Source organism: Cricetulus griseus, chromosome 7 (genome assembly GCF_003668045.3).
Source record: "Cricetulus griseus strain 17A/GY chromosome 7, alternate assembly CriGri-PICRH-1.0, whole genome shotgun sequence".
In the NCBI taxonomy this organism is placed as follows: domain Eukaryota; kingdom Metazoa; phylum Chordata; class Mammalia; order Rodentia; family Cricetidae; genus Cricetulus; species Cricetulus griseus.
Genome location: NC_048600.1, coordinates 31,916,877 through 31,937,560, shown reverse-complemented (window position 1 = coordinate 31,937,560; position 20,684 = coordinate 31,916,877). Strand labels below are relative to the sequence as shown.

At 42.6% G+C, this 20,684-nt stretch overlaps 1 protein-coding gene across 7 annotated transcripts in view; it reads right to left on the bottom strand.

The window, feature by feature from the left end:
• The window catches only part of Myt1l (myelin transcription factor 1 like), a 134,217-nt gene that overhangs the window by 55,515 nt on the left and 58,018 nt on the right, over window positions 1-20,684 (bottom strand). For all 7 annotated transcript variants that reach the window (XM_035447774.1, XM_035447775.1, XM_035447770.1 and 4 more), the window contains 4 exons: window positions 16,421-16,671; window positions 14,118-14,354; window positions 12,148-12,269; window positions 11,203-11,271 (listed from right to left, as the gene is read on the bottom strand). In XM_035447774.1, coding sequence (XP_035303665.1) covers window positions 11,203-11,271; window positions 12,148-12,269; window positions 14,118-14,354; window positions 16,421-16,671 — 679 coding nt within the window. The remainder of the gene's footprint in view (window positions 1-11,202; window positions 11,272-12,147; window positions 12,270-14,117; window positions 14,355-16,420; window positions 16,672-20,684) is intronic.

Here is a 20,684-nt window from a genome sequence, read left to right as displayed (position 1 = left end):
GAATATTCAGAAAATAAGTACTTGCCTTTCTTTTTTGGGGAATCACCATTACTTCCCCTTGTTCTTGTATCCTACATGCATCAGGTAGTAGCAGACTTAACTCTGGATGGACATTAATCACCACAAAAGCTGAGGCTGCCAATGTTTGATCTATTATTCCAGGAATAAATATCCACAAAGACATCACTTTTCACTCTTCCTTTCCTATGGTTTTGATGGTAAAGTTTCAGTCTGAGAGAGAATTCACAAGGTAGACTAATAAGAGAACTTCTGGTTACATTTTCTTGCTCTGTCTCATACTTGCTCTTCCCTTGTGAATTAAAGAAAACAGGGTTCAACAATACCTACAAAATTCCCAATAGTTTGGGGGACTCAGAGAGTCAGAGGTCCAATTTTGATTCTTGGGACTTAGTTTTATCTATATTTGTGCTGACAAGAAGCTGGTGCTCCATCAGTACCCTGTGCCTCCTGGGCCGTTATTTCTGGGGCACATTCCCCCAACATTTCTTGTCCTGTGTTCCACTGCCTACTCTCTACCTCCATGGAGATCTTCTTTTCTGCTACCAGAGGGTTTTGGGAAGTTACATCAGGCAATGTCACCTTTTTTCCTGAAAGCTCTTCAATGAAGATTGACAATTTTTTAGTAGATCCGAGTGCTATATATTCTGGGACCTTCTTTCCCCCTGCATTGACTTTGTTGGTATGCTCTGAGTATGTGGGGAGTGTCCATCTGCCATCTTTGAGATGTCAGAAGCAAGAGGTGCTGGGGGGGGTGGCTTGGCTTATGCACTGTGACAAGGAGTCTCCTAAAACCAGGTATGACACATAAATGACTACCTGTGGTACATGTCATAGTTTTTGTCAACTTGACTCAAACCTAGATACTTGAGAAGAGGCAATCCCAACTGAGAACTGTTTCCATCATGATGGCCAGTGGGCATGTCGGTAGGGTCATTTTCTTAATTGATAATTAGTGTAGGAGTGCTCAGCTCACTGTGGGTGATACCATTTCCAAAGAGAAGGGCTTGAGCTATATGAAAATGATAGCTGAGAAAGCCAGAGGAAAGCAACCCAGTAGTAAGCATTCCTCTATGTTCTCTGAATCAGTTCCTACCTCTGGGAGCCTGCTCAAGCTCCTAACTTCCTTCAAAGATAGATCATAACCTTCAAAGATAGATCTACTAAAAAATTGTCAATCTTCATTGAAGAGCTTTCAGGAAAAAGGTGACATTGCCTGATGTAACTTCCCAAATCCCTCTGGTAGCAGAAAAGAAGATCTCCATGGAGGTAGAGAGTAGGCAGTGGAACACAGGACAAGAAATGTTGGGGGAATGTGCCCCAGAAATAACGGCCCAGGAGGCACAGGGTTAGGTAAGTTTGAAATAAACCCCTTCATCCCCAAGTTGCTGTTGGTCAGTTTTATTACTGCAATGGAAAAGCTGACTAGGACATATGGCATGACCTACAGCATACTTGTGGTCAGGACATACCTGAAGGGGAGGAGCATCACATTCCAGACAGGAAGATGAGGTAGGAGCCCTCACCTGTGACACTTGGAAAGGCACCATTGGGTACTAGTGTCTAGGTTTCTCACACTGCTTTCTTGGTATGAAAGCTTTGGAAATGTGCCCCCATGTTTTACAACTCCCAATATAAGAGCATGAAATCTCTGCTAAGCAGAAAAGCACACTACAAGATTCTGACTAAAGAAAACACTAACATTTGATTATTAATACATTTTGTCCTTGCTTTATCATTTTTGAATTTGTATTAGTTTTTTAAAAATTTATTTATTTTATGTATATGAGTGCTTTGTTTTCATCCATACCAGAAGAGGGCACCAGATCTCATTACAGATGGTTGTGAGCCACCATGTGGTTGCTGGGAATTGAACTCAGGACCTCTGGAAGAGCAGCCAGTTAGTGCTCTTAACCACTGAGCCATCTTTCCAGCCTGAATTTGTATTAGTTTTATACTCAAAGAGTCATTTAAAATTTCCTCACTTAGCAAATAGTGTATTTTCTCCCTCAACTGTGATACATATGCCAGTAGGTGGTAGTTTTATACACTGTCTTAGTTAAATTCTCGATTGCTCTGACAAAACACCATGGCTAAAGAAACTTATAAAAGAAAGCGTTTAACTTGGGGTTTATGGTTCCAGAGGGCTAGAGTTCATGGCTACCATGTTGGGAACATAGCAGCAGGCAGGCAGGCATTGCGCTGGAGCAGTAGCTTAGAGCTTACATCTTAATCCACAAACATGAGGCAGAGAGAGAGAGAGAGAGAGAGAGAGAGAGAGAGAGAGAGAGAGAGAGAGAGAGAGAGAGAGAGAGAGAGACACAGAGAGAGACAGAGACAGAGAGAGACACAGAGAGAGACACAGAGAGAGACAGAGAGAGAGAGACTGGAAATGGTATAAGCTTTTGAAACCTCAAAGCCTGCCCTTGGTGACACACCTCCACCAACGAGGCCACCCCTCCTAATCCTTCCCAAATAGCTCTACTGAGTGGGGATCATGTGTTTAAATATATGAGTCCATGGTTGGTATTTTCACATTCCACTCCTTGGCCCCCATAGGCTCATGGCCATATCATACTGCAAAATGTATTTATTCCAACTTCAAAAGTCCCCATAGTCTTTTACATTTACTGTATATTTTTAAATCTTAATCAAGTGAATAGTTAAGTATTACCTATACTTGATCACAGGAAGACAACATGAAGGATGGAGATGAAATGAGAAGCAGCCATTGATGCTGTGATAGTGCTAGGGTGGGGGCAGATTGGGATTGGGGCACATGAACACACCTACCTAAGTGTCTGCACAGGCCAGCCAACTCGCATGCTCCTTACTGCCTATGACACTGATAGTTATTTTAGGACCAAGAAATTGCTTCAGGGAGAATATGCTTGCTATTTGATCCCTGGAACTCATCGGAAGGAGAGAACTGACTCTCCCTTCTGATCTCCACACACAAGCACTTGTACAAATGCAAACACACACACACACACACACACACACACACACACACACACACACACACACACACATACACATACACACACACACACACAGGTGCACACACACAAATAAAATAGAATAATAAAGAGAAAGCTAGATTAAACAGGCCATGTGTATTTGTATTCTAAACTCTATAGATGACTTATAACTTAAACATGAATGAAAAGTAGGCCACGAGCAGCACTGCCTTTTTCATGCAGAGCTGTTCTTAAAGGAAGACTTACTTTTATTACTGGCCAAAGCAAGCTCCGAAAGGGGATATCCAAGATCTGAGTGGAAGGGTGAGAAGATACCTGACACAAGCAGCAAATACATTGACAACCACCTCACTAGAAAGGTGTCCAAAGCCTTCTGCCACAACTGGTTAGCTCGAAGCAGACTTTTGTAACATGCCTGATCACAATAAAGTGAGATAACAAAACCAAAACTAAAAGAACTGAGCTTTCACTCTGAGTTATGAATTGCTCTCTTACAGGTCCTAAGCTTTGCGGTTTCCATTTATTTTCCTATGTAGCATGCAAAGATTCCTCTAAGAAAAGTAATATCATGAAACAAATAAACATCAATCTATTGCCATTCACAGATAGTGTAACAAAAACATGGAGGACTAAGATGTTGAGCAATGTATTAGCTAGTGAGCTGCAGAAATGAAATACTCCCATGTAGTGATTAGAATGTAAACTGAATAAGGACAGTGTAAAAGAAGCAGAGGTGACATGGATCTCACTTGCTTTATGTGGGTAGTTAGATTAATAAACTCATACTATGTAGTTGAGGATGACCTTGAACTCCTGACCTTTCTGCTTCTATCTGTTGAATGCTGGGATTACAGGTATGGGCTATGAAGATCCTTTATTTATGCAGTGGTGAGGAATTTACCCAGGGCTTCCTATATGCTAGGCAAACACTCTACAAATGGAGCAAAATCCTCAGCCCCAGAGATTAATAAAAATTAAACACAACTAAGAACTCAGCCCTCAGGCACAATAGTCTGCAATAGCTAATTCAGGTGGCTTGTGTCTACTATGTGGGTCCAGTGTACAATGAACCTTCTGTCATTCCAGAAAGTTCTATATTGGAGAATATGTAATCACTCATTTCACAGTCGAAGTATATTTTTACCTATCAGAAGGCATTTTTACTGAATTCCCCTTCCCCCAAAGATCAAGTAGGAGTAGCATATCAAATTACTTTGTATGATTAGGATGTTCGACATTTCTTTTTACAGGGACTCAGGAGTTTACACATCTTAATTGTAAATACAGGAAATTTATGAACTTGTGGTACTCAGATAATTTCAGATGAATTCAAACGAGATCCAGCAGTTAGAGGAATGATCTGCAAAAATGCATCAAATGACCAGAACACATTATATGTGAGCATCTCTCTGGGAGACCACAGGCCATGGTTAAGAATAAGTAGGCAAGCATATCAGAAATGCAGACAAGTTAAATCCAGTGGTGCTTCCCAGTCCTCTCATACCTGCAAGCAGTCTCTGCCCTATCGGTCAGAAATTTCCAATACAGAAAGAGCTGGAAGAGAATCATGGCTTCTCCTGAATGTGTTAGGAAAACAATTCTCCAAAATTCTTGTTAATAAATTCCCAAAGGAAACATCTACTTTATTTAAATTTTTGTTCATTTTCTCTAGAAAACTATAAATTAACGGAGTCTCTACAAGATTCAAACCTCAGATTTACAATTAAAGCCCAGTATAACTGTCTATGACTGACTAGGATCTCTGCCCCAGGGGCTTGCACCTCACTCTGCATGGGGCCTGGCATCTGGTATGGGCCCAAAGTCCCCAGAATTCTGAAGACTCTTGCTTCTCAGAATCACCCAAGAGGAGGCAAGGATGAGATAGAAATAGGCTCATTCCTAGTAAGTAGGAGAGGCCAGATTTGACAAGAAATGAAATATGATGAGCACTCAGACAACTATGTGTTATGAAAGGAAAATGTCTAGCACAACAATCACAAAGTGTGTAAGTATGTTTGTGTGATAATTTATATAAGTAAATTTATACTTATAACAATAAAAATTCAAAGATATTTAAAATACCTCTAAAAGTACATACTGAAAATTAAAAGGAATACACACTTTTCATTTGGCTAGTATGTATCAAATACACTATATAATTTCAATACACTCTTTTCAAATAAGAAACAAGCAGCATCATTCAGCAGTTTTTGAAATATGAATTGAATGCTTCATAATTTCTATGTGAGGCCTGAAGTGTGCTTTAAGATTTTACTCTGCATTTAAAGTATTCCCCATGTTTGTCATGATGAAAACCTAACAACTACCAAGTTAGCTCTAAGTGAAGGATGGAGAGAGCAAGCTCTGCCCCGTGGAGGAAGGAACCAAAGCTTCCCTCTCCGAGTCCAAGCTTAGCAGGTGAATTGCTGCAGTGCAAAGATATTCACAGTGGGTGTCCAGGAAATGTAGCCAATTAAAGGTGAGCAAGATGCCAGTGTCTGTTGAAGCCAGGCTCTCTTTCATGAACTTGCTGAAATTTCAAGTGAGTCCCTGGCCAGCCTGGGAAGGCAGGTCCCCACTGAGAATGCCAGGAATGGCTTAATTTGCTTGATTTTTTTCATTGCTGTGTAGGACTTTGGGAGATTTTGTCTGTTTGTTTATTTTTGTTTTGTTTTTAATAGATGGGGTGATGGAGTTGAAAAGATGGCTCAGCAGTTAAGAGCACTGGTTGCTCTTCCTTGTAACCTGGGTTCAATTCCCAGCATCCACATGGCAGCTCACAATAGCCTATAACTCTAGTTTCAGGGGCTCTTATACCCTCTTCTGGTTTCCTTGGGCACCAGGCACACACATGCTTACATAAGCATAATAGGTGAAAAACACTCATACATATAAAATAAAAATTTTAAAAAGGATAAGAATATTTTAAGGATTTCATTTTCTGTGTAAGATGGAGCTGAGAGTTTGAAGGTGGGCCTTCTCAGGCTGGCTAAATCTACTGCCCCTCCAAATGGTGCCAAGGCATTTCCCATAAGCACAAGCACATGAACAGCTCAAATCCCATGCTGTCTTGAAAAGCAGCTGTCAAGGATGTTTGTTGTTGATTTCCTATGAGCAGTCATTGTTATAACACTGGCCCATTCTGATTCATGATGGCTACATATGCCCTGGCCATGTACTAAAGACCCAGGCATGGTAGAAGGCAGTGCTAGAAGGTGGGAGCTATCTTTGTAACACGTGTTCCCTTTCCTTTCTGTAGGGGACCAGAAAGCAGGGCAGCTGCTGGATCTAAACTCTCAGGCTTTCCCATCATTCTGCTCTCTCCAGAAGTCTCTTGTAGACACAGTCTCCTCCAACCTTTGCTATAGTTCAGTCTCTGGGTGTTACCATTCCAGGATACCGCTTATGGCTCTGCTAGCTAGTCCCTGGTGAGTCTGTTTGCTGTCATCTCTATTTGCCATCTCTAACTGCATCCTCTTCCCTAGGTTGGTCAAGTTATTTGTAATAGAAATAGAATTGTTGCCCATGACACACACTTTTTGGTGTGAATGTACCCCCCAACATTCATTATTTGCTAGGTGGCCTTGACTGTCCCCACAAATGTAACCCAGGTTCACCTGATTCTCTGGTACTTTTTTGGCCTGTCCCCCCCCAAAAAAAACGCTTTTCATGTGTAGCTTGTCCTTGATCCCTGGATTAATGTAGTATTTCCCTTTGGTCTGCTGTGAGTACATGAACATGACTCTCTCTCTCTCTCTCTCTCTCTCTCTCTCTCTCTCTCTCTCTCTCTCTCTCTCTCTGTGTGTGTGTGTGTGTGTGGGATAGGAGTTGTATCTTATCTCTAGGTATAAACTGAATTATTTTGAAATGTCTGAACAATTGCATGAATGAATGAATGTATAAATGAATGAGTTTTATTCATTCTGGGTAATCCCTGAAAATGTCTTTTCATGGTTGGTATTTCAGTATAGGAAGCCTGTGAGCTCAGTGTTTTCTAGACTGTCTTCATTTCCAAAGGGACCCTGGGATGTAAGGACATGGATTCCAAGGAGCCAAGGTGGCTGGGGGAGCTTTGGATATAAGGGTTAAATGAGGAACATGAGAACTGTGATGATTCATACTGCAAAGAGCAAGCAGCTACAATAGAAACCCATGATAAAACATGCTTATAGAACATACTATATAGACGTGTTAGATATAGCACATCAGAACATTCCATGCAGGCATTCAGACTTCATACTTCTCCACCCTATCTAACTCTGTACCTGCACAGTGTCCTTTCTTTTCTATGATCATCACCATCATCTTCCTCCTCCTACTCCTCTTCTTGACAGGATCTCACTGTGTAGCCCAGGCTAGCCTTGAATTTACCATCTTCCTGCTTCAGCAGACTGCTGAGATTATGGGCGTGTGCTACCTCATGCCTTAAAGTATATGATGTCAATTTCTCCCCCATAGATTTGAGTGAATGAAGTTCTTATTTCAGTGACTCTTCAAAGAACAAGGGATGTTGCCATTTCAGAAACATCAATTACCTTGTTTATTTCCCCTTTTTAGAGTCCAGGCTGGCAAATGTTTTCTAAAAACCCAGGGATTGATGGACCTTGACACTGTTGGTTATACTGACATCCACCAAATGCCTACTGAGCTACCCTAGTGCTAGTCTAGGCTACAGATAAAGAAACTGAGGCACAGATGAGATGCCTTTCTGATAGGCTAAAGGCTCTGCATTTCATGTTATAGCATGTTCTTCATGAAAAAGTAGGTCTTGATCATGATTTTTGCTTTCCTTATATTACCTGAATCTGATTTTTTTACTCGGAACTTTACTATAATCTGTATTGAAGGAAGTGAGGCACAAACGCACAACAGAGCTAAGCTGTGTCTAGAGAACTGAGATTTGTACAACATAGATCACTGTTCACTGTTTATGTGGGTTGGTGTGTGTAGTTATAGGAGATTAAGATGGATCTTCCCACTCACTCTCCTATCCACCCATACTCCTGCAGAAGAGGAAATGGAAAGAAGAGTCAGGGCAGGGAATTCCCAAGGATACTTGACATGGTCCATCATTCAGGCTATGAACTCTCCTATGGTCCTATGCTAGATCCTAGGAGTTTATATTGGGGAGGGTTTCCCACAGGGCATGAACATATGTCAGAGAGGCAGAGAGGAGACAGGTCTTTTTGCTTTACCTCTTTGACAGGGACTCACACTTCATTTGTGTATATGTGGTTAAAGCCAATTACAAACACTCTAATTTTAGAATTCCACTATATCTGGCTGAAGTGTAAATGGAGGCCTGTTCAGTTGGGGCCACTGTAAGCAAGTCCATGGTCCCTGTCTGAAGCTGATTTTCTCAGCTTAGACTGGTTCTTGAGATGGCTAAAACCCCACATAGGCCAGCATCTGCCAGGGTCTGACATTGAACATGACTCCCATTAGGAAAGGGTCCTTGGCCAGGAGGCTGAGGCTCTTCAAAGAGGCCACAATGCTGTGGCTGCCTTTCCTGTGTCACCCTTGGTAAACTTTTAGAAAATGACATTTCAAAATGAGAAAAGTAGCTTTAGAATCAGATTTTACATTAGGATAGCTTCTCCTCAAAAGCCACCTTACTTCTTACAGTTTGATTCTTTGTTGCTTGCTGCCACAATCTCACAGCCAGGGTGGGTAGGGAAGTACTTGGCTGAACAGTCTTCTCTTCTCTGGCCCTCAAGTCTCCCTCCCTCCAGGACATGTGATATGCATAACAGAGACACAAGGGGCCCAGGAGTCATTCCACAGTGTTGGTAAGAGTCATGTAACATTTTAATGCATTTTTAGTTTACACATTGTACATAATTAAGCACAAAATCATTGATTTATTCTTAAAACTATCCCACAGCGGCTATGAATGAGCAGTGTTGCCTATGAAATCTAAGAGTTTGTGGTCAATGGATTTTTAGACAACTTTCTTGTCCATGGCTAAAAATGTTCTTCTAAGGATTACCTATAAAATGTAAGTATTAGAAACGATAAGAGGAAAATTTCTTTAAAAATCTATGTGGTAGCTGAGGTTATTGGGACCCACTTCCTAACATTATCATTGGTAGGTAGAGACTGTTGTATGAATAATAACCCAGGGACTCAACTCAGTTCCTCATTCAGGTGAGATGCTACTGTACAAACTGACCAAGGCTTTCAGGAATATCCATACACTGCAATAATCATGATTACTCTAAGCTGCTGTACAACTTACAAAGGAAAACACACCAGCAAACCTTCCTGACTTCTACAAGGAAGCATTGGACTGAGAGTCTTTAATGAAAGGCTGAGAGAAAAGGCTATCGTGATGGTCTATTTATTTATTTATTTATTTAGTGTGTAGAGGAGATTTTTTTTAAAAAATGGCTGTTTAAATTGTAATCTCTTTAAAGAAGACACCAAATTTTAAGTTTTGAAGTTCCATTAACAGAAACAGTTCATTTTAGGAAATTAGTCAGGTTTAGATTTCTTAGCAGGGGTCAAGCAAAAAAGGACTTATTTGCAAAGACAAACATAGAAAACATGTATAACTTTTAGATGAACCCAAACCAGGCAAAAGTATCTGTTCTCCGGATGGTACAGCTTCCTGGCAGGAAGGAAAAAGGAGGGCGCTGACCAAGACTACGCTGTCTGGATGATGTGAGTTCAGTTCCTTCCCTGAGGGTGCTGATGAGAGGACCAGCCATCTCCCAAGATGAAATGAAGCAAGAGGAACTGTGGACTGGAGAAACAGCAGGTCTGCCTGAAATGTTAGATGTGAAGACACCAAGCCCAACACACTAACAGATGTGAACTATACTGTCAGGAAAGTGTTCTGGTCCCATGTCTCAAAACACTAAGCAGTCAGAATGCACCAGTAGAACAAAAGCTAGTTTCTTGTTTACAGGTGGCCTGTTGCAACTGGAGATATACCAGGCTTTATGCAAAGAGTTCCTCATCAAGAGAGTCAAAAGAATGCTGCCACATTCTGATGTGCTGGCCAGGATCCAAGTGCAGTTGGTCACATTTTGACCGTGAGGAAAATGTGGATTAAAGCCATGACAAAAAGATGGCTGAACAAAGTGTGCCGGATTGTTGCTCCTAAGGGCTGTTGCTTTGAGGTGCTAAAGCTATTTGTCCATCAGGCACTGATTTAAACGCTGCTAGACTGTCAGACAAGAGGAAGCCCTTCAGCTGCTTACAGTTAGTTCAGGAAGACAACGGCAAGGCAAGAGTCCTGCAATTGGCAGAAGGGCTAGTTCAGGAAGTCACTGAACATGAGCAGGTGGTCTATGGCACTAGGGCCCTGGACAGGGAGCCTGAAAAAAATGACATGGGTGTCAAACAGAAGGCTGCACTCAGGTCACCCTTGGACTATGGAAATGGGGATAAGGGATAGGATGGTCGGGAGGGGACAGTATCTTCCCAGCCAAGCATTCTACACAATGGTAGGAAACATAAGGTAAGCAAAGGCTATAATTCGAGGGGCAGTTGCCAACATCATGCTATGCTGTCAAGTTTGGCCTTTTATCTCTACAGACACCTCAAAGTTCACACTGACTAGAGTGGGTAAAGTTTCCATGCTTGTGTCATACTTTCACTGGCTCCCTCTATGGACTGCTTGGAACTGAGTTTGGTACATTTGATTACAAAGGAGAACAGACTCAGTCTGCTGGTGCTGGCACTGGGCTCAGTTTTGCCAGATTTATGCTTAAAAGTTACAACACAGAGAGGGGGAGAGGAAAGGAGAGGAGAGGGAGCTATGGCTACCATGTACACGCACGTGTGTGTGTGTGTGTGTGTGTGTGTGTGTGTGTGTGTGTGTGTGTGTACACCACACAGATCCTGAGCTGCACTGTTACTGGCCTGGGCAGTGTTCATAATGAAGAACACAAGTTTACCTAACTGGCTGTTACCAGGTAGATTTTTATCCCCAGCATCCATTTTTAAAAAAATGTTATACAGCAATTTTCTGAAAGTTTGAGTAACTCTGCAACGATTTTCCCTGGGAGTGCATATGTATCTGAAGACAAGAAATTCCAGATACAAAGGCTGTGACACAAAAGAACTAGAGACTATCCAAATAATCAGGCACAAAGGAGACTCCTTCACAGACAATTCACTTTCAAACAGCACACTACTTTCTGTGAACTAACAGCAAAGAGATTGTTAAAGAAGAATTAGTCTCATGAATGCTTACTTGAGCTCTTGTGAACTGGTGGCCAGCATACTTCGAATACTTTTGTCCGCCAGGGGGCAGCCAGACAGACTGTAAGACAGGCCAGAGACACAGTGAGTGAACCCCTAGGCAGTAGCAGCACTCAAACAACACAAAACAAAGTTGAAAATAAAAAAAGTTCAATGCAGAAGAGCAATGGACCAAGTGCTGTATACTGAATTTTTATATTATTAACTCTGGGTGTCACCAAGCATATGTTTAAGAAATCATTTCTGTTAATATTTTTTTTAAAAAAATCAAAACAAAATACATGTTCTCTTGGTTTAAATTTTTGGGAAGAATTCTGCAAATTTAGTGATCTAACAATCATTGTGTAACATGTAAATTAGCATGTTTTTGAAGGGCAGCATACAGCACTCGGAGGGTTGACATAGAATTCAACATTTGTACTTTGACAGCATTGTTGAGGTAAGCTGAAAACAATAAATTGAAGAGACAGAATCCACCATGAGAAAAATGAAGTCACACCCTCTGTGTGAGGCGTAATTACCAGTCACATGACCACTCCCATCACACCCTGGAGTTGGACATCTGCCACCAAACAAAAACAAAGACAGCCAGAATAGTAAATATGTTTTTTTTTTTTTAAAAAAAAAACTTAAAAATTTCATTGTTTCCAGTTTAGCTGCAATGTCTGCAAGGGGAGTTAAGCTCCCTGGAGAAAGCTGCAAATAAAATGCACAGGGTTAAATGAAATGACACCTCCGCACAATAGAGCGCCACTGAGAACAAGCAGGTGCAAGGCAGCCTCTGGCTCTGCTCAACCGGCATCTGGAGATTCCTGGGCCGCCAATGTACATGCTCAAATGGCAAGGCATATATATGTACATATACATGTCTTCACTTTGAAAGTAAGCCAGGGAAAGGAGGGCTAAGAGCCAGCGTGTCACCTTACGGTGTGCTTACGTTATTAAGTCCTTTTTGCTCTCCTTGCACTGCGGGTACTTGGGTTTGGGGCTTGGGATGGTCACCTCCCCTGGATACCTTCTTTCTTCCAGGGCCTCCTGGAATGGGTCCAAGTCTTCTGGCTGTAGACAGAAAACAGCTTCAGAGCCACACACAGCAACAAAACTCACCAGCCCAAGATTCACTGGCTGTAGGGTTTCCCTGTCTGTTCTTCTGCCTCTCTTATATTTAAAACCCAAATGTATCTTTGTTGTGAGACACAAGATGAACTGCCCATGGGCTGCTAAAAATTTACAGGGCTCTTGCTTAGGACCAGTGGGTGTGCTGGATGCCAGAGAAACCACTGTACCTGGTCCTTTTTCGCATGTAGTGTCCAGGGAAGAGCTGGATGTTCGTGGCTGTTACAGGGGGCACCTGCTATTAACAGGGACCTAGAAATCTAATATTCTTCATGAAAACATTTTAGAGTGGACTTTTTACCAGTCGCTGGTTAGTGTTTCACCTACATGTACTTTTCTATGTCAAGGCAATGGAAGACCAACTATGTCAATGTTGTGATTTAAATTATTATTATTTTAAAAATAAAGTACCTACTTTTGGTGGGTCCACACACAGTAACCTAGATTTTTCTAGAGAGGACAAAGTTCAGCAAATATGTTTCCTAAGTCCATGCTACAAGCTAAAAGGCAAGTTTACTTCTGAGACAGTCTATGACGAAGAGGTTTTTGTCGCTGGAGGGAGGCTTAACTTTAATTTAAAAAATTCAGAGATTCAACTGCCATTTCCTTCTTGATAGTTATGGTTTAACTCAAGCATTCAGTAGGAGAAGGCAGGGAGATCACCATGACTTTGAGGCCATTCAGGACTACACAGCACAAAAACAAAACAAAACAACAAATAGGCTCAAAGGCAGGCCTCTCCACCTGTTCCTCTTTCATTGTAAGGATGTGATGGTTTGGTAAGTGGGCTCCTTATTCTACTCATAGTTTTATTCATTTTACAAAGTATACAGATGTTAGAACTTTCATACTTAAGCACTAAAAACTTCTCCAGCAAAGAAAATATGTTCTTTTGGGGCTGGGGAGATAGCTGAGTGTGTAAGAGTGGCTTGCCAGGCAAGCACAAAGGACCCAAGTTTGAATCCCAGTCACCCTTGTAAAAAGCCAGGTATAGCTGTGGGAACCATTAACTCCAGCATTGGGAAAGGAGAAAGAATCCCAAGAGTTTGTTGGCAAGCAAGTCTAGTCAAATTCTGAGCTCCCTGTTCTAAAGGCAGGAGGCAGACAGTGACACAGGAAGACATCTGACTTCCTGCTCTGAGCTCTGCATGTGGGTGCACCTGCATATGTAAGACCTACAAGAGCACAAAAAAGAAAACAGTCTATCTTTTGTCCAAGTGGTATTATACTATAGTAGTAAACTAATTTGATAAAGTCCGAACTACTTGAAAATATACTCTAACATAGGCATCTTAAAAATACTGCCATAAACAAGCAGTCAGATGACTATACTAAGATGCATTATGCAAGAAGTGTAGCCTGAATGCTTGAGCTTATTGGTAACACACAGTAAGTTTTTATTTTATTTTTAATTAACTTGGGTTTCACTATATGGCTCAAGTTGTCCCAGAACTCATCTTCCTGCCTATACTGCTCCAGGAAAATGCAGTATTGTTTTGTTTGAAAAAAAAATATGGTCTTTTCTGTATTTTCCTAGGGAAACCACTCATAATGCTGCACACCTATTAGAAAATAAAATTTGAAAGAGCCCATAGTCCGTTTCTCTCAAATCAGTGTCAATTATACATTTCCTGGGTCAACCAAAAAATGTTCTCCAAGTCCTTGTTAGCTAAAGGCCAAACTTAGGGAGAAAATACATTTTCTTTTAGAGAGTGTGCAAATATCTTTTCTTTACCAAGGCCCCTCTTGGGCTTCTAGCAAATATAGGTAGGGTCAAGGAGAAGGACTTACAGTAATCTCTTTGGGGTCATCCTCATCTACCCTCCGAGGCTTCATTTTGGTGTAGTCTACTGGCAAGTCCCAGCAATCCCCTTCACTCAGCTGGAAGCATCGGCTGCTCATCACTGCCTGCTGCTGGGGGGACATGGGCTCCAGGGGTGTCAGGACTGGGCAGCAGCTGTCTCGAGGCCTCTGCTTGTTCATGCTCAGGTCCAAGGTTCCATTCTCATCCACTTCCATGTCTGGATTCTGTTGAGAGAAAGATGTATTACCCAGAAGGCCTGACTGCCCTCTTTCTACCTTTCCATCTTTCCCAAATGAGGATGACTGTTAGCTATGATGGAGTTCACCAATAATACTCTCCCTTGCTCCCGCTTCCATTAACATACAAGTGAACCATCATGGTCTGTAGGCTTGCCTGCCACCACAGGCTTAACAGAGAAACTGCTTGGAAGATTCACCCATCCGTATCATATCTATCTATATACCCATCCATTTACCATCCATCCATCCATCGACCCCCTTTCCTCTCTCTGTCCATCATCCATTTGCACATGTATTAATTTATCCTGCACCCATCTATCCATCCTTCACAGATCCATCCTCCATCCTACCATACATCCATAATATACCAGCTTATTTTTTCCCTTTATTTCATTGATGACAACAATTACAAAGTGAGTGAGAAGAAAAAGGAAAGACTTGAGTGTTGATGAAAGGATGGAGAAAGAACTAGAATTTTCCTTCTGACATGAAACCCAGTGCCAAGAGATTTCCATTTCAAAAGAGGTAGTTTGCACTACAGTTCCTAAGGCCCTGTTCTAGGGATTCTGCTCTGAGCTGATCTGCATGTCCTCATATCTGCTACTGTGTCAAATAGGTAAAAATTGAGAAGTGAGACAGCACAAATACAGAGATGCATTGAAATAGACCAAGCTCTTCAAAGTCTGCTTTGCCAGCAGAGGGGTGCAGGTATTTAGATGGCAGTGGACAAGCACAGTTAAAATAAGCTACCATTTTCCCAGAGAGTTCACTCTCTCAAGGAAAAATGTGACCTCCAACTTGAGTGACCCCGTGGCCTCTGATACCTAGCTACCTCTTCTTCTTGGGCAGGTAGAGGACACAGGGGACAAGTGTCCTGTCCTTGGTATTTTGCTCTTCATATATTTCCAGTGTTGTTCTGCCAGAAGTCTGTCAAAGCACCCCAGATTCCAAGCTTTGATACTAATTTAGATGCATCATATTGGAACCATTATCCCAATTGTGTTTTTTTTTTTTAAAGGACAAAACAAACAACTCCAGGGGAGGTTTCTATGTTTATTCTCACAGGGAGGAATGGCTTTTGTACTAGCCTTGCATTTCAGTAGCCCAGATGGCCATAAAGAATTCATGTTCCCTGATACTGTCCCACTAATATGGAGTAAAAAATATCAAAAGAATGAAAGCAAACCATAAAGTGATGGACCTTCTCTATCATATAAATTACAATGAGTTGTGACAACTGCTGTCAGTGCCTAGAGTCTCCAGATACATAGAGGGCAGGTGGTCAACACACAAGCTCTACTTACTACCACACTGCTTCCTGCCTAGAGCCCTGGGGAGACAGCTCACTCTCTTCCCTGCCCATCCTAATGGCCTTCTCTTCGATTATGAGTGCCAGCAATGCTGCAGTGGGCCAATTGATAAGTGCCCATATGGTAGAAAGAGAGAACTTCTGCTGGTTATCCTCCGACCTCCGCACATGAACCATGGTGCACATGCTTCTTTCCATATGCACACATAATAAAATTAATAGCTTAATGGGGGGGAATGGCTATAATTGTATTATAATCTCAAAATAAAAAATAATAAAAAGTAGTTTTCATGACAAATACAATTTCTTGATCAGGTGAGAAAACTTAAACAACAGAAACCTTTCTTGAATCTTGTAGCACTGAGTGTGCCATTGAGGTAACAGTATTGGCTGAGACCACAGACATCAAAAGTGCAGTCAGATGTCATCTCTTTCTTCGCTCTCCTGTGTGACCTACTAGGCATGTGGTAAAGGGATAGCCTCACATTTACCTAACAAGGATACCACTAAGCCTTCTTGTTTAAATGTCAAGCTGCACCTTTTTTTTTTTTGGCTTTGTGTACCCTGAAGTTGAGATATCATAAAGGCCATGGGTGATGGTTGTGTTAATGTCCCAGACACAAGCTAGAGTTAGAGGTGACAAAGACACCTGTCCACTGTTCTGAGGTACAGGGCTGTAGGGCTGGCAGCGAGTCAACTCATAGCCAGCTCCCTCGTGACACAGCTGAGGTCCTGGGCATACCCGGGCGGTGCACAGGTCCTGGGGCTTGGTGGACAGGTTCTGTGGCATTTCACGGCAACGTGTGGACAGGTTGAGGATGGCTGTGGCTGCCATGTGTGCGGCCTCCATGTCATGTGTGTAGTCAAAGCTGCTCTTGCTACACGTGCTACTGGCGCTGCTGCCACCACCGCAGCTGAGGTTGCTGCTGCTGCTGGGCGCATAACTGCTGGTGGTGCTGCTGCTGGGGCTGGCATTCTTGCAGTACCGCTTGGCTGGAGAGACAGAGGACAGTGTGGTTAGGCCCTGCACTCAGGATGCTGCACACACAAACTGGTCCCAACCCACCCATCTTTACACACACAGAAATGGGGGTTATTCATTCTTCCCAGTCTACACTGTTCATGCTTGAATGAACAGAGTATTGGGGGTGACCCTGTGAGAGGATCAGCCCTGCTTTGACTGATCATGACTGCTGCACCATCTACATATTTGGGTAAACAGGACTTGGCTACTATACATGACTGATCCATTAAGAGTCTGACCACTCTTTCTAGCCATATGTGTAGTTGGCCCAGATTCTCAGGATACCCAAGAATCATCACTAAGGCTGTGGGGACTATGGGCTTTGTGAGAAAGTTTCTGGTATGGCATGTGTACCAGATATTGTGAGCCAAACACTTCTATCCTGTAATTGTTACACAGGCTTCTAGAGTTAAAGGGAAGAGTGAGCTTGGCATATACCTAAGGACAACTATCTGTCCCTGGCAAATGTGGGACACCAGAGGGCAGCTGGGTCAGCTCTTCATCTGCCTGCAGGGGGTCTTTCCTTGCAGATCCTTTGATCAGCTTCCTTTTATGCCAGCACCTTCAAAAGCAGCCACCAAGTACTTGGGAGTGAGGGTTAATTTTCAGAGCTGCTTAACATGTCTCTCCTTCAAGGTTGATTCATTAGGATGGGTTCTTTTCACTAACACAGAAGCACTTCTAGTTGAGTGCACAGGATATTCATTTTCACCAAGACTAGATATTCAACATAGAGATACCATGTTTACCCTCCTCAGAGTGATGAAATACATAAAGGGAACTGTTAAGGGGGCAGAGAATGGCACTAGGGGTCAGGCATGTACATGGACCAGCTTGGCTAGGCTAGTGCAATGCTTAGGGCTTTCCCCCACAGGCAATAGCTACCTTAGTCACTCTTGTAGTAACCTGTACCTGTGAGAAGCCTTGTGGATGGCTACTGCTCTCTGGGATTGAGGCCTTGGGGTCATTAGCTGCTCTGTACCTAGAGCTTGATCTTGACAATTGTCCTCCAAAAAGGACAAAAATACACAAAATGAACCATAAACCTTCTAAAAAGAGTTAACACAGGCTTTGTAGGTCATACTATAACATCTCCAAACACAAATGAACAACCATAGTGAAATAATCCTATCTGGTAATGTGAGTCTCGATTAAATGTTGCCTGCTAAAGACTCGGGGGAGGTATGGTAATGGGAAAACATTTTAATAAAACTGAGGTTACTTCAGTTGAGGCCATGATGACCAGATCCTGGGGTAAGAGTGACCACCCCATTCTAATGTCACCCAGGACACTAGGAAACAAATTGCATAAGCGACTGTTTCATCCAGATTCCTTCCAAGGGACCACAGTCAGTTTCCAATAAAGCTCATGGAGGGCCATCAGCCACTTGGACACACTGTTAATTCTGCAGGGCTAGTGAGTCAATCAGCCTCAGAGAAGCACAGGGGCAACTCCTGCACTGGGTAGGATGAGGGTTCAGTGGCTACCTATTCATTCTCTGCTCTCTCTTTTGTAAGTTCCATTAGTATGACTGTAGAACTATGTGTGTGAGAATAGTGGATTTAGACCAAGCACAGCTTACACCAGGGTGCCTGAGTGACTGAACAAAGAACTGTACAGGGGCACCAGGCAGAGGCCTACACATGGGCAATGAGGGTTACACTTGCCATGCTTTGAAATGTGAATGTCAACTCAATGATTCTGCATCATCAAAATATTTGATAAAAAAACAAGACATGAAAATACTACAAAAATTCAATACCACATATGAAGGTGCCTTTGGGATAAGGCTAACCACATAGCTCAGGCTGGTCTAGACCTGAAGAACCTACTGCATCTACCCAACAAATCAAATGCTGGTGTTATAGGCATTTACTACCACTTTCCAAGAGGGTTTTATTTTGTTTTCTTTTTAAATGGGGAAGGCTAGTCACCCGTCCAGGAAAAAACCAACATGGTATCTTCTTGTTTCATTTTTGAGACAGGGTCTCACTATGTAAGGCTATGTCAGAGCAAGAGGATGGCATTCCCATTCAGTTCTGTGGGCACAGAGCTAAGGGACAGCAGGCAGTTGGCCTGCAGCATCCTGTCCCGTGGTAATTGCTTCCCAGGCCAAATATGGCAGATTCTCTAACTTCCCACCTCCCTGTGGACTGACGCTGCTGCAGATCCATCTCTCAGATACAGACACTGAGGCTGTTCAGGGCTGTTCAGGGCCACAGCAGACAGAGAAGCACCCGGGCTGTAGTCCAGGAGCCTTGTGTCCTGTACTGCCCCAGCATTTCATGTGCCCAAAACACTACATCTGTGGGCCACATTTTACTAAAATAAATCTTAAAAATGATTGCATTTCTCTCATCTTACTTTGATCACTTTCTTTTATCTTGAAGTTGTAAGTGTAAATATGTTGGTGCCTATACTTTTCTAGGGGTTTAAGTCATGGAGATGATGCCTGCATTCTGACAATTTGGCAGTGCAGAAGTTTAGAGGTGACTGAACTATTGGTAAATCCTCTATGCACTTGCCCATTCCCATCAGGCATACAACCAGGGTGATATTCACATCTGTACTGCTCCTTTTACTGGGTCTAATAATTTTTGTTTTATGCAAAATGAAATTAACAGTACCTGTACTTTAAGTAATTCAAGAAAGCAATGTCTTTCATCCTGCTAACACTGCTGATATCCACAGAACTGTCAGTCTGAGTCACTAAGGCCACACTCAGCAAGGCATTCATTCATGGTGCTGAGGCCCGAAGTACTGCATAGTGAGGGCATCTACTTGGATGCTCCTGTCACTGTCCTCCCCCATGTCTGACCAGAATAACAGTGGCATAATGCATTTAATTTTTCTTAGCAAAAAAAGTTCTATTTCATATGAAACTGTGTATCCTTGGTGCCAACAGATGATGGGAAATGAGAATGTGAAGGCTTCTACCCTAGAGGCCACCGGTGGTTGATAGCCAGGCAGCCACATTGAGTGCCACATGTGCTTACATTCTGCCCCTGATTGAAGAGGATAGAATATCATCACCGATCCCCAGGGCTAAATATGGGCTGCCTTCAAAGACTAAAACACTATATTAGCAAAACCAACATAAAACCTGCAGCCAGAACCTCCTCATAAACCTACACTGCTTATGGAAATTCTCATACTCCTTGGATGATATCTGTTTATTTTGCATTTTCAGTTTCTTTCAGGGAATAGACACATGGCCATACAATCATGAGTTTCCATGAAAACCAGACAGATAGTATAATATAGGGGCACTGATCATTAAGGTGGATACTTTCAGAAGGGGAAATGGCTCCCTTAGCCCTTAACTTCTATGTTGTGTACTACAAACAGGCAGGGATTGAGATGCAGAATCTTCCATGGAAACCAGGGTTCTTCTGGAGCATAGGTTGAGGATAAGGCCTACAGAGGGTCCGATTACCACCTCTGTCAGACCCACTGTCTTCCTAGCCGACCTCCATGGTAAGGCCTGAAGACTCTGAGGACCAGAGTCCCTCTCTCTGGGAGCTAACATAAGGTAAGTTCATTGATGAACTGACCTAGGGATGGGACACAGACCCACACTGTAGGCAGGTAGTGCGTTTGCAAAGGACACATGTGGCTGCTGTAATAGGCTGGAAGGCAGCCATAGAACTAAGCAAGACATGGCGTGCTGCATGAGGACTTGGGCAGAAAAGGCCCAAGAGAAAGTTTATCAGGTAGCATAAGAGAAGCAAGTCCCAGGCATGGCTATGGCAAACAGAGAAATCCATGCTACAAAGGGTAAACATGAAGGACCTAGGCTGATGGAGAAGCTGCCTGATGCTGGCATCTAGGATGTCCTGGAGTCTAAGGTGAGAGGGCTGGCCTAGAAAGTATGGGCGACAAGGAAAAGGCTAATAGATAATCAGAAGTTTGAACTTGAAGACTTTGGAAGGGGAAATAGTCAAGGGGAAGGGGTATGAGTGGGAGCTGTGGTGACCCTAG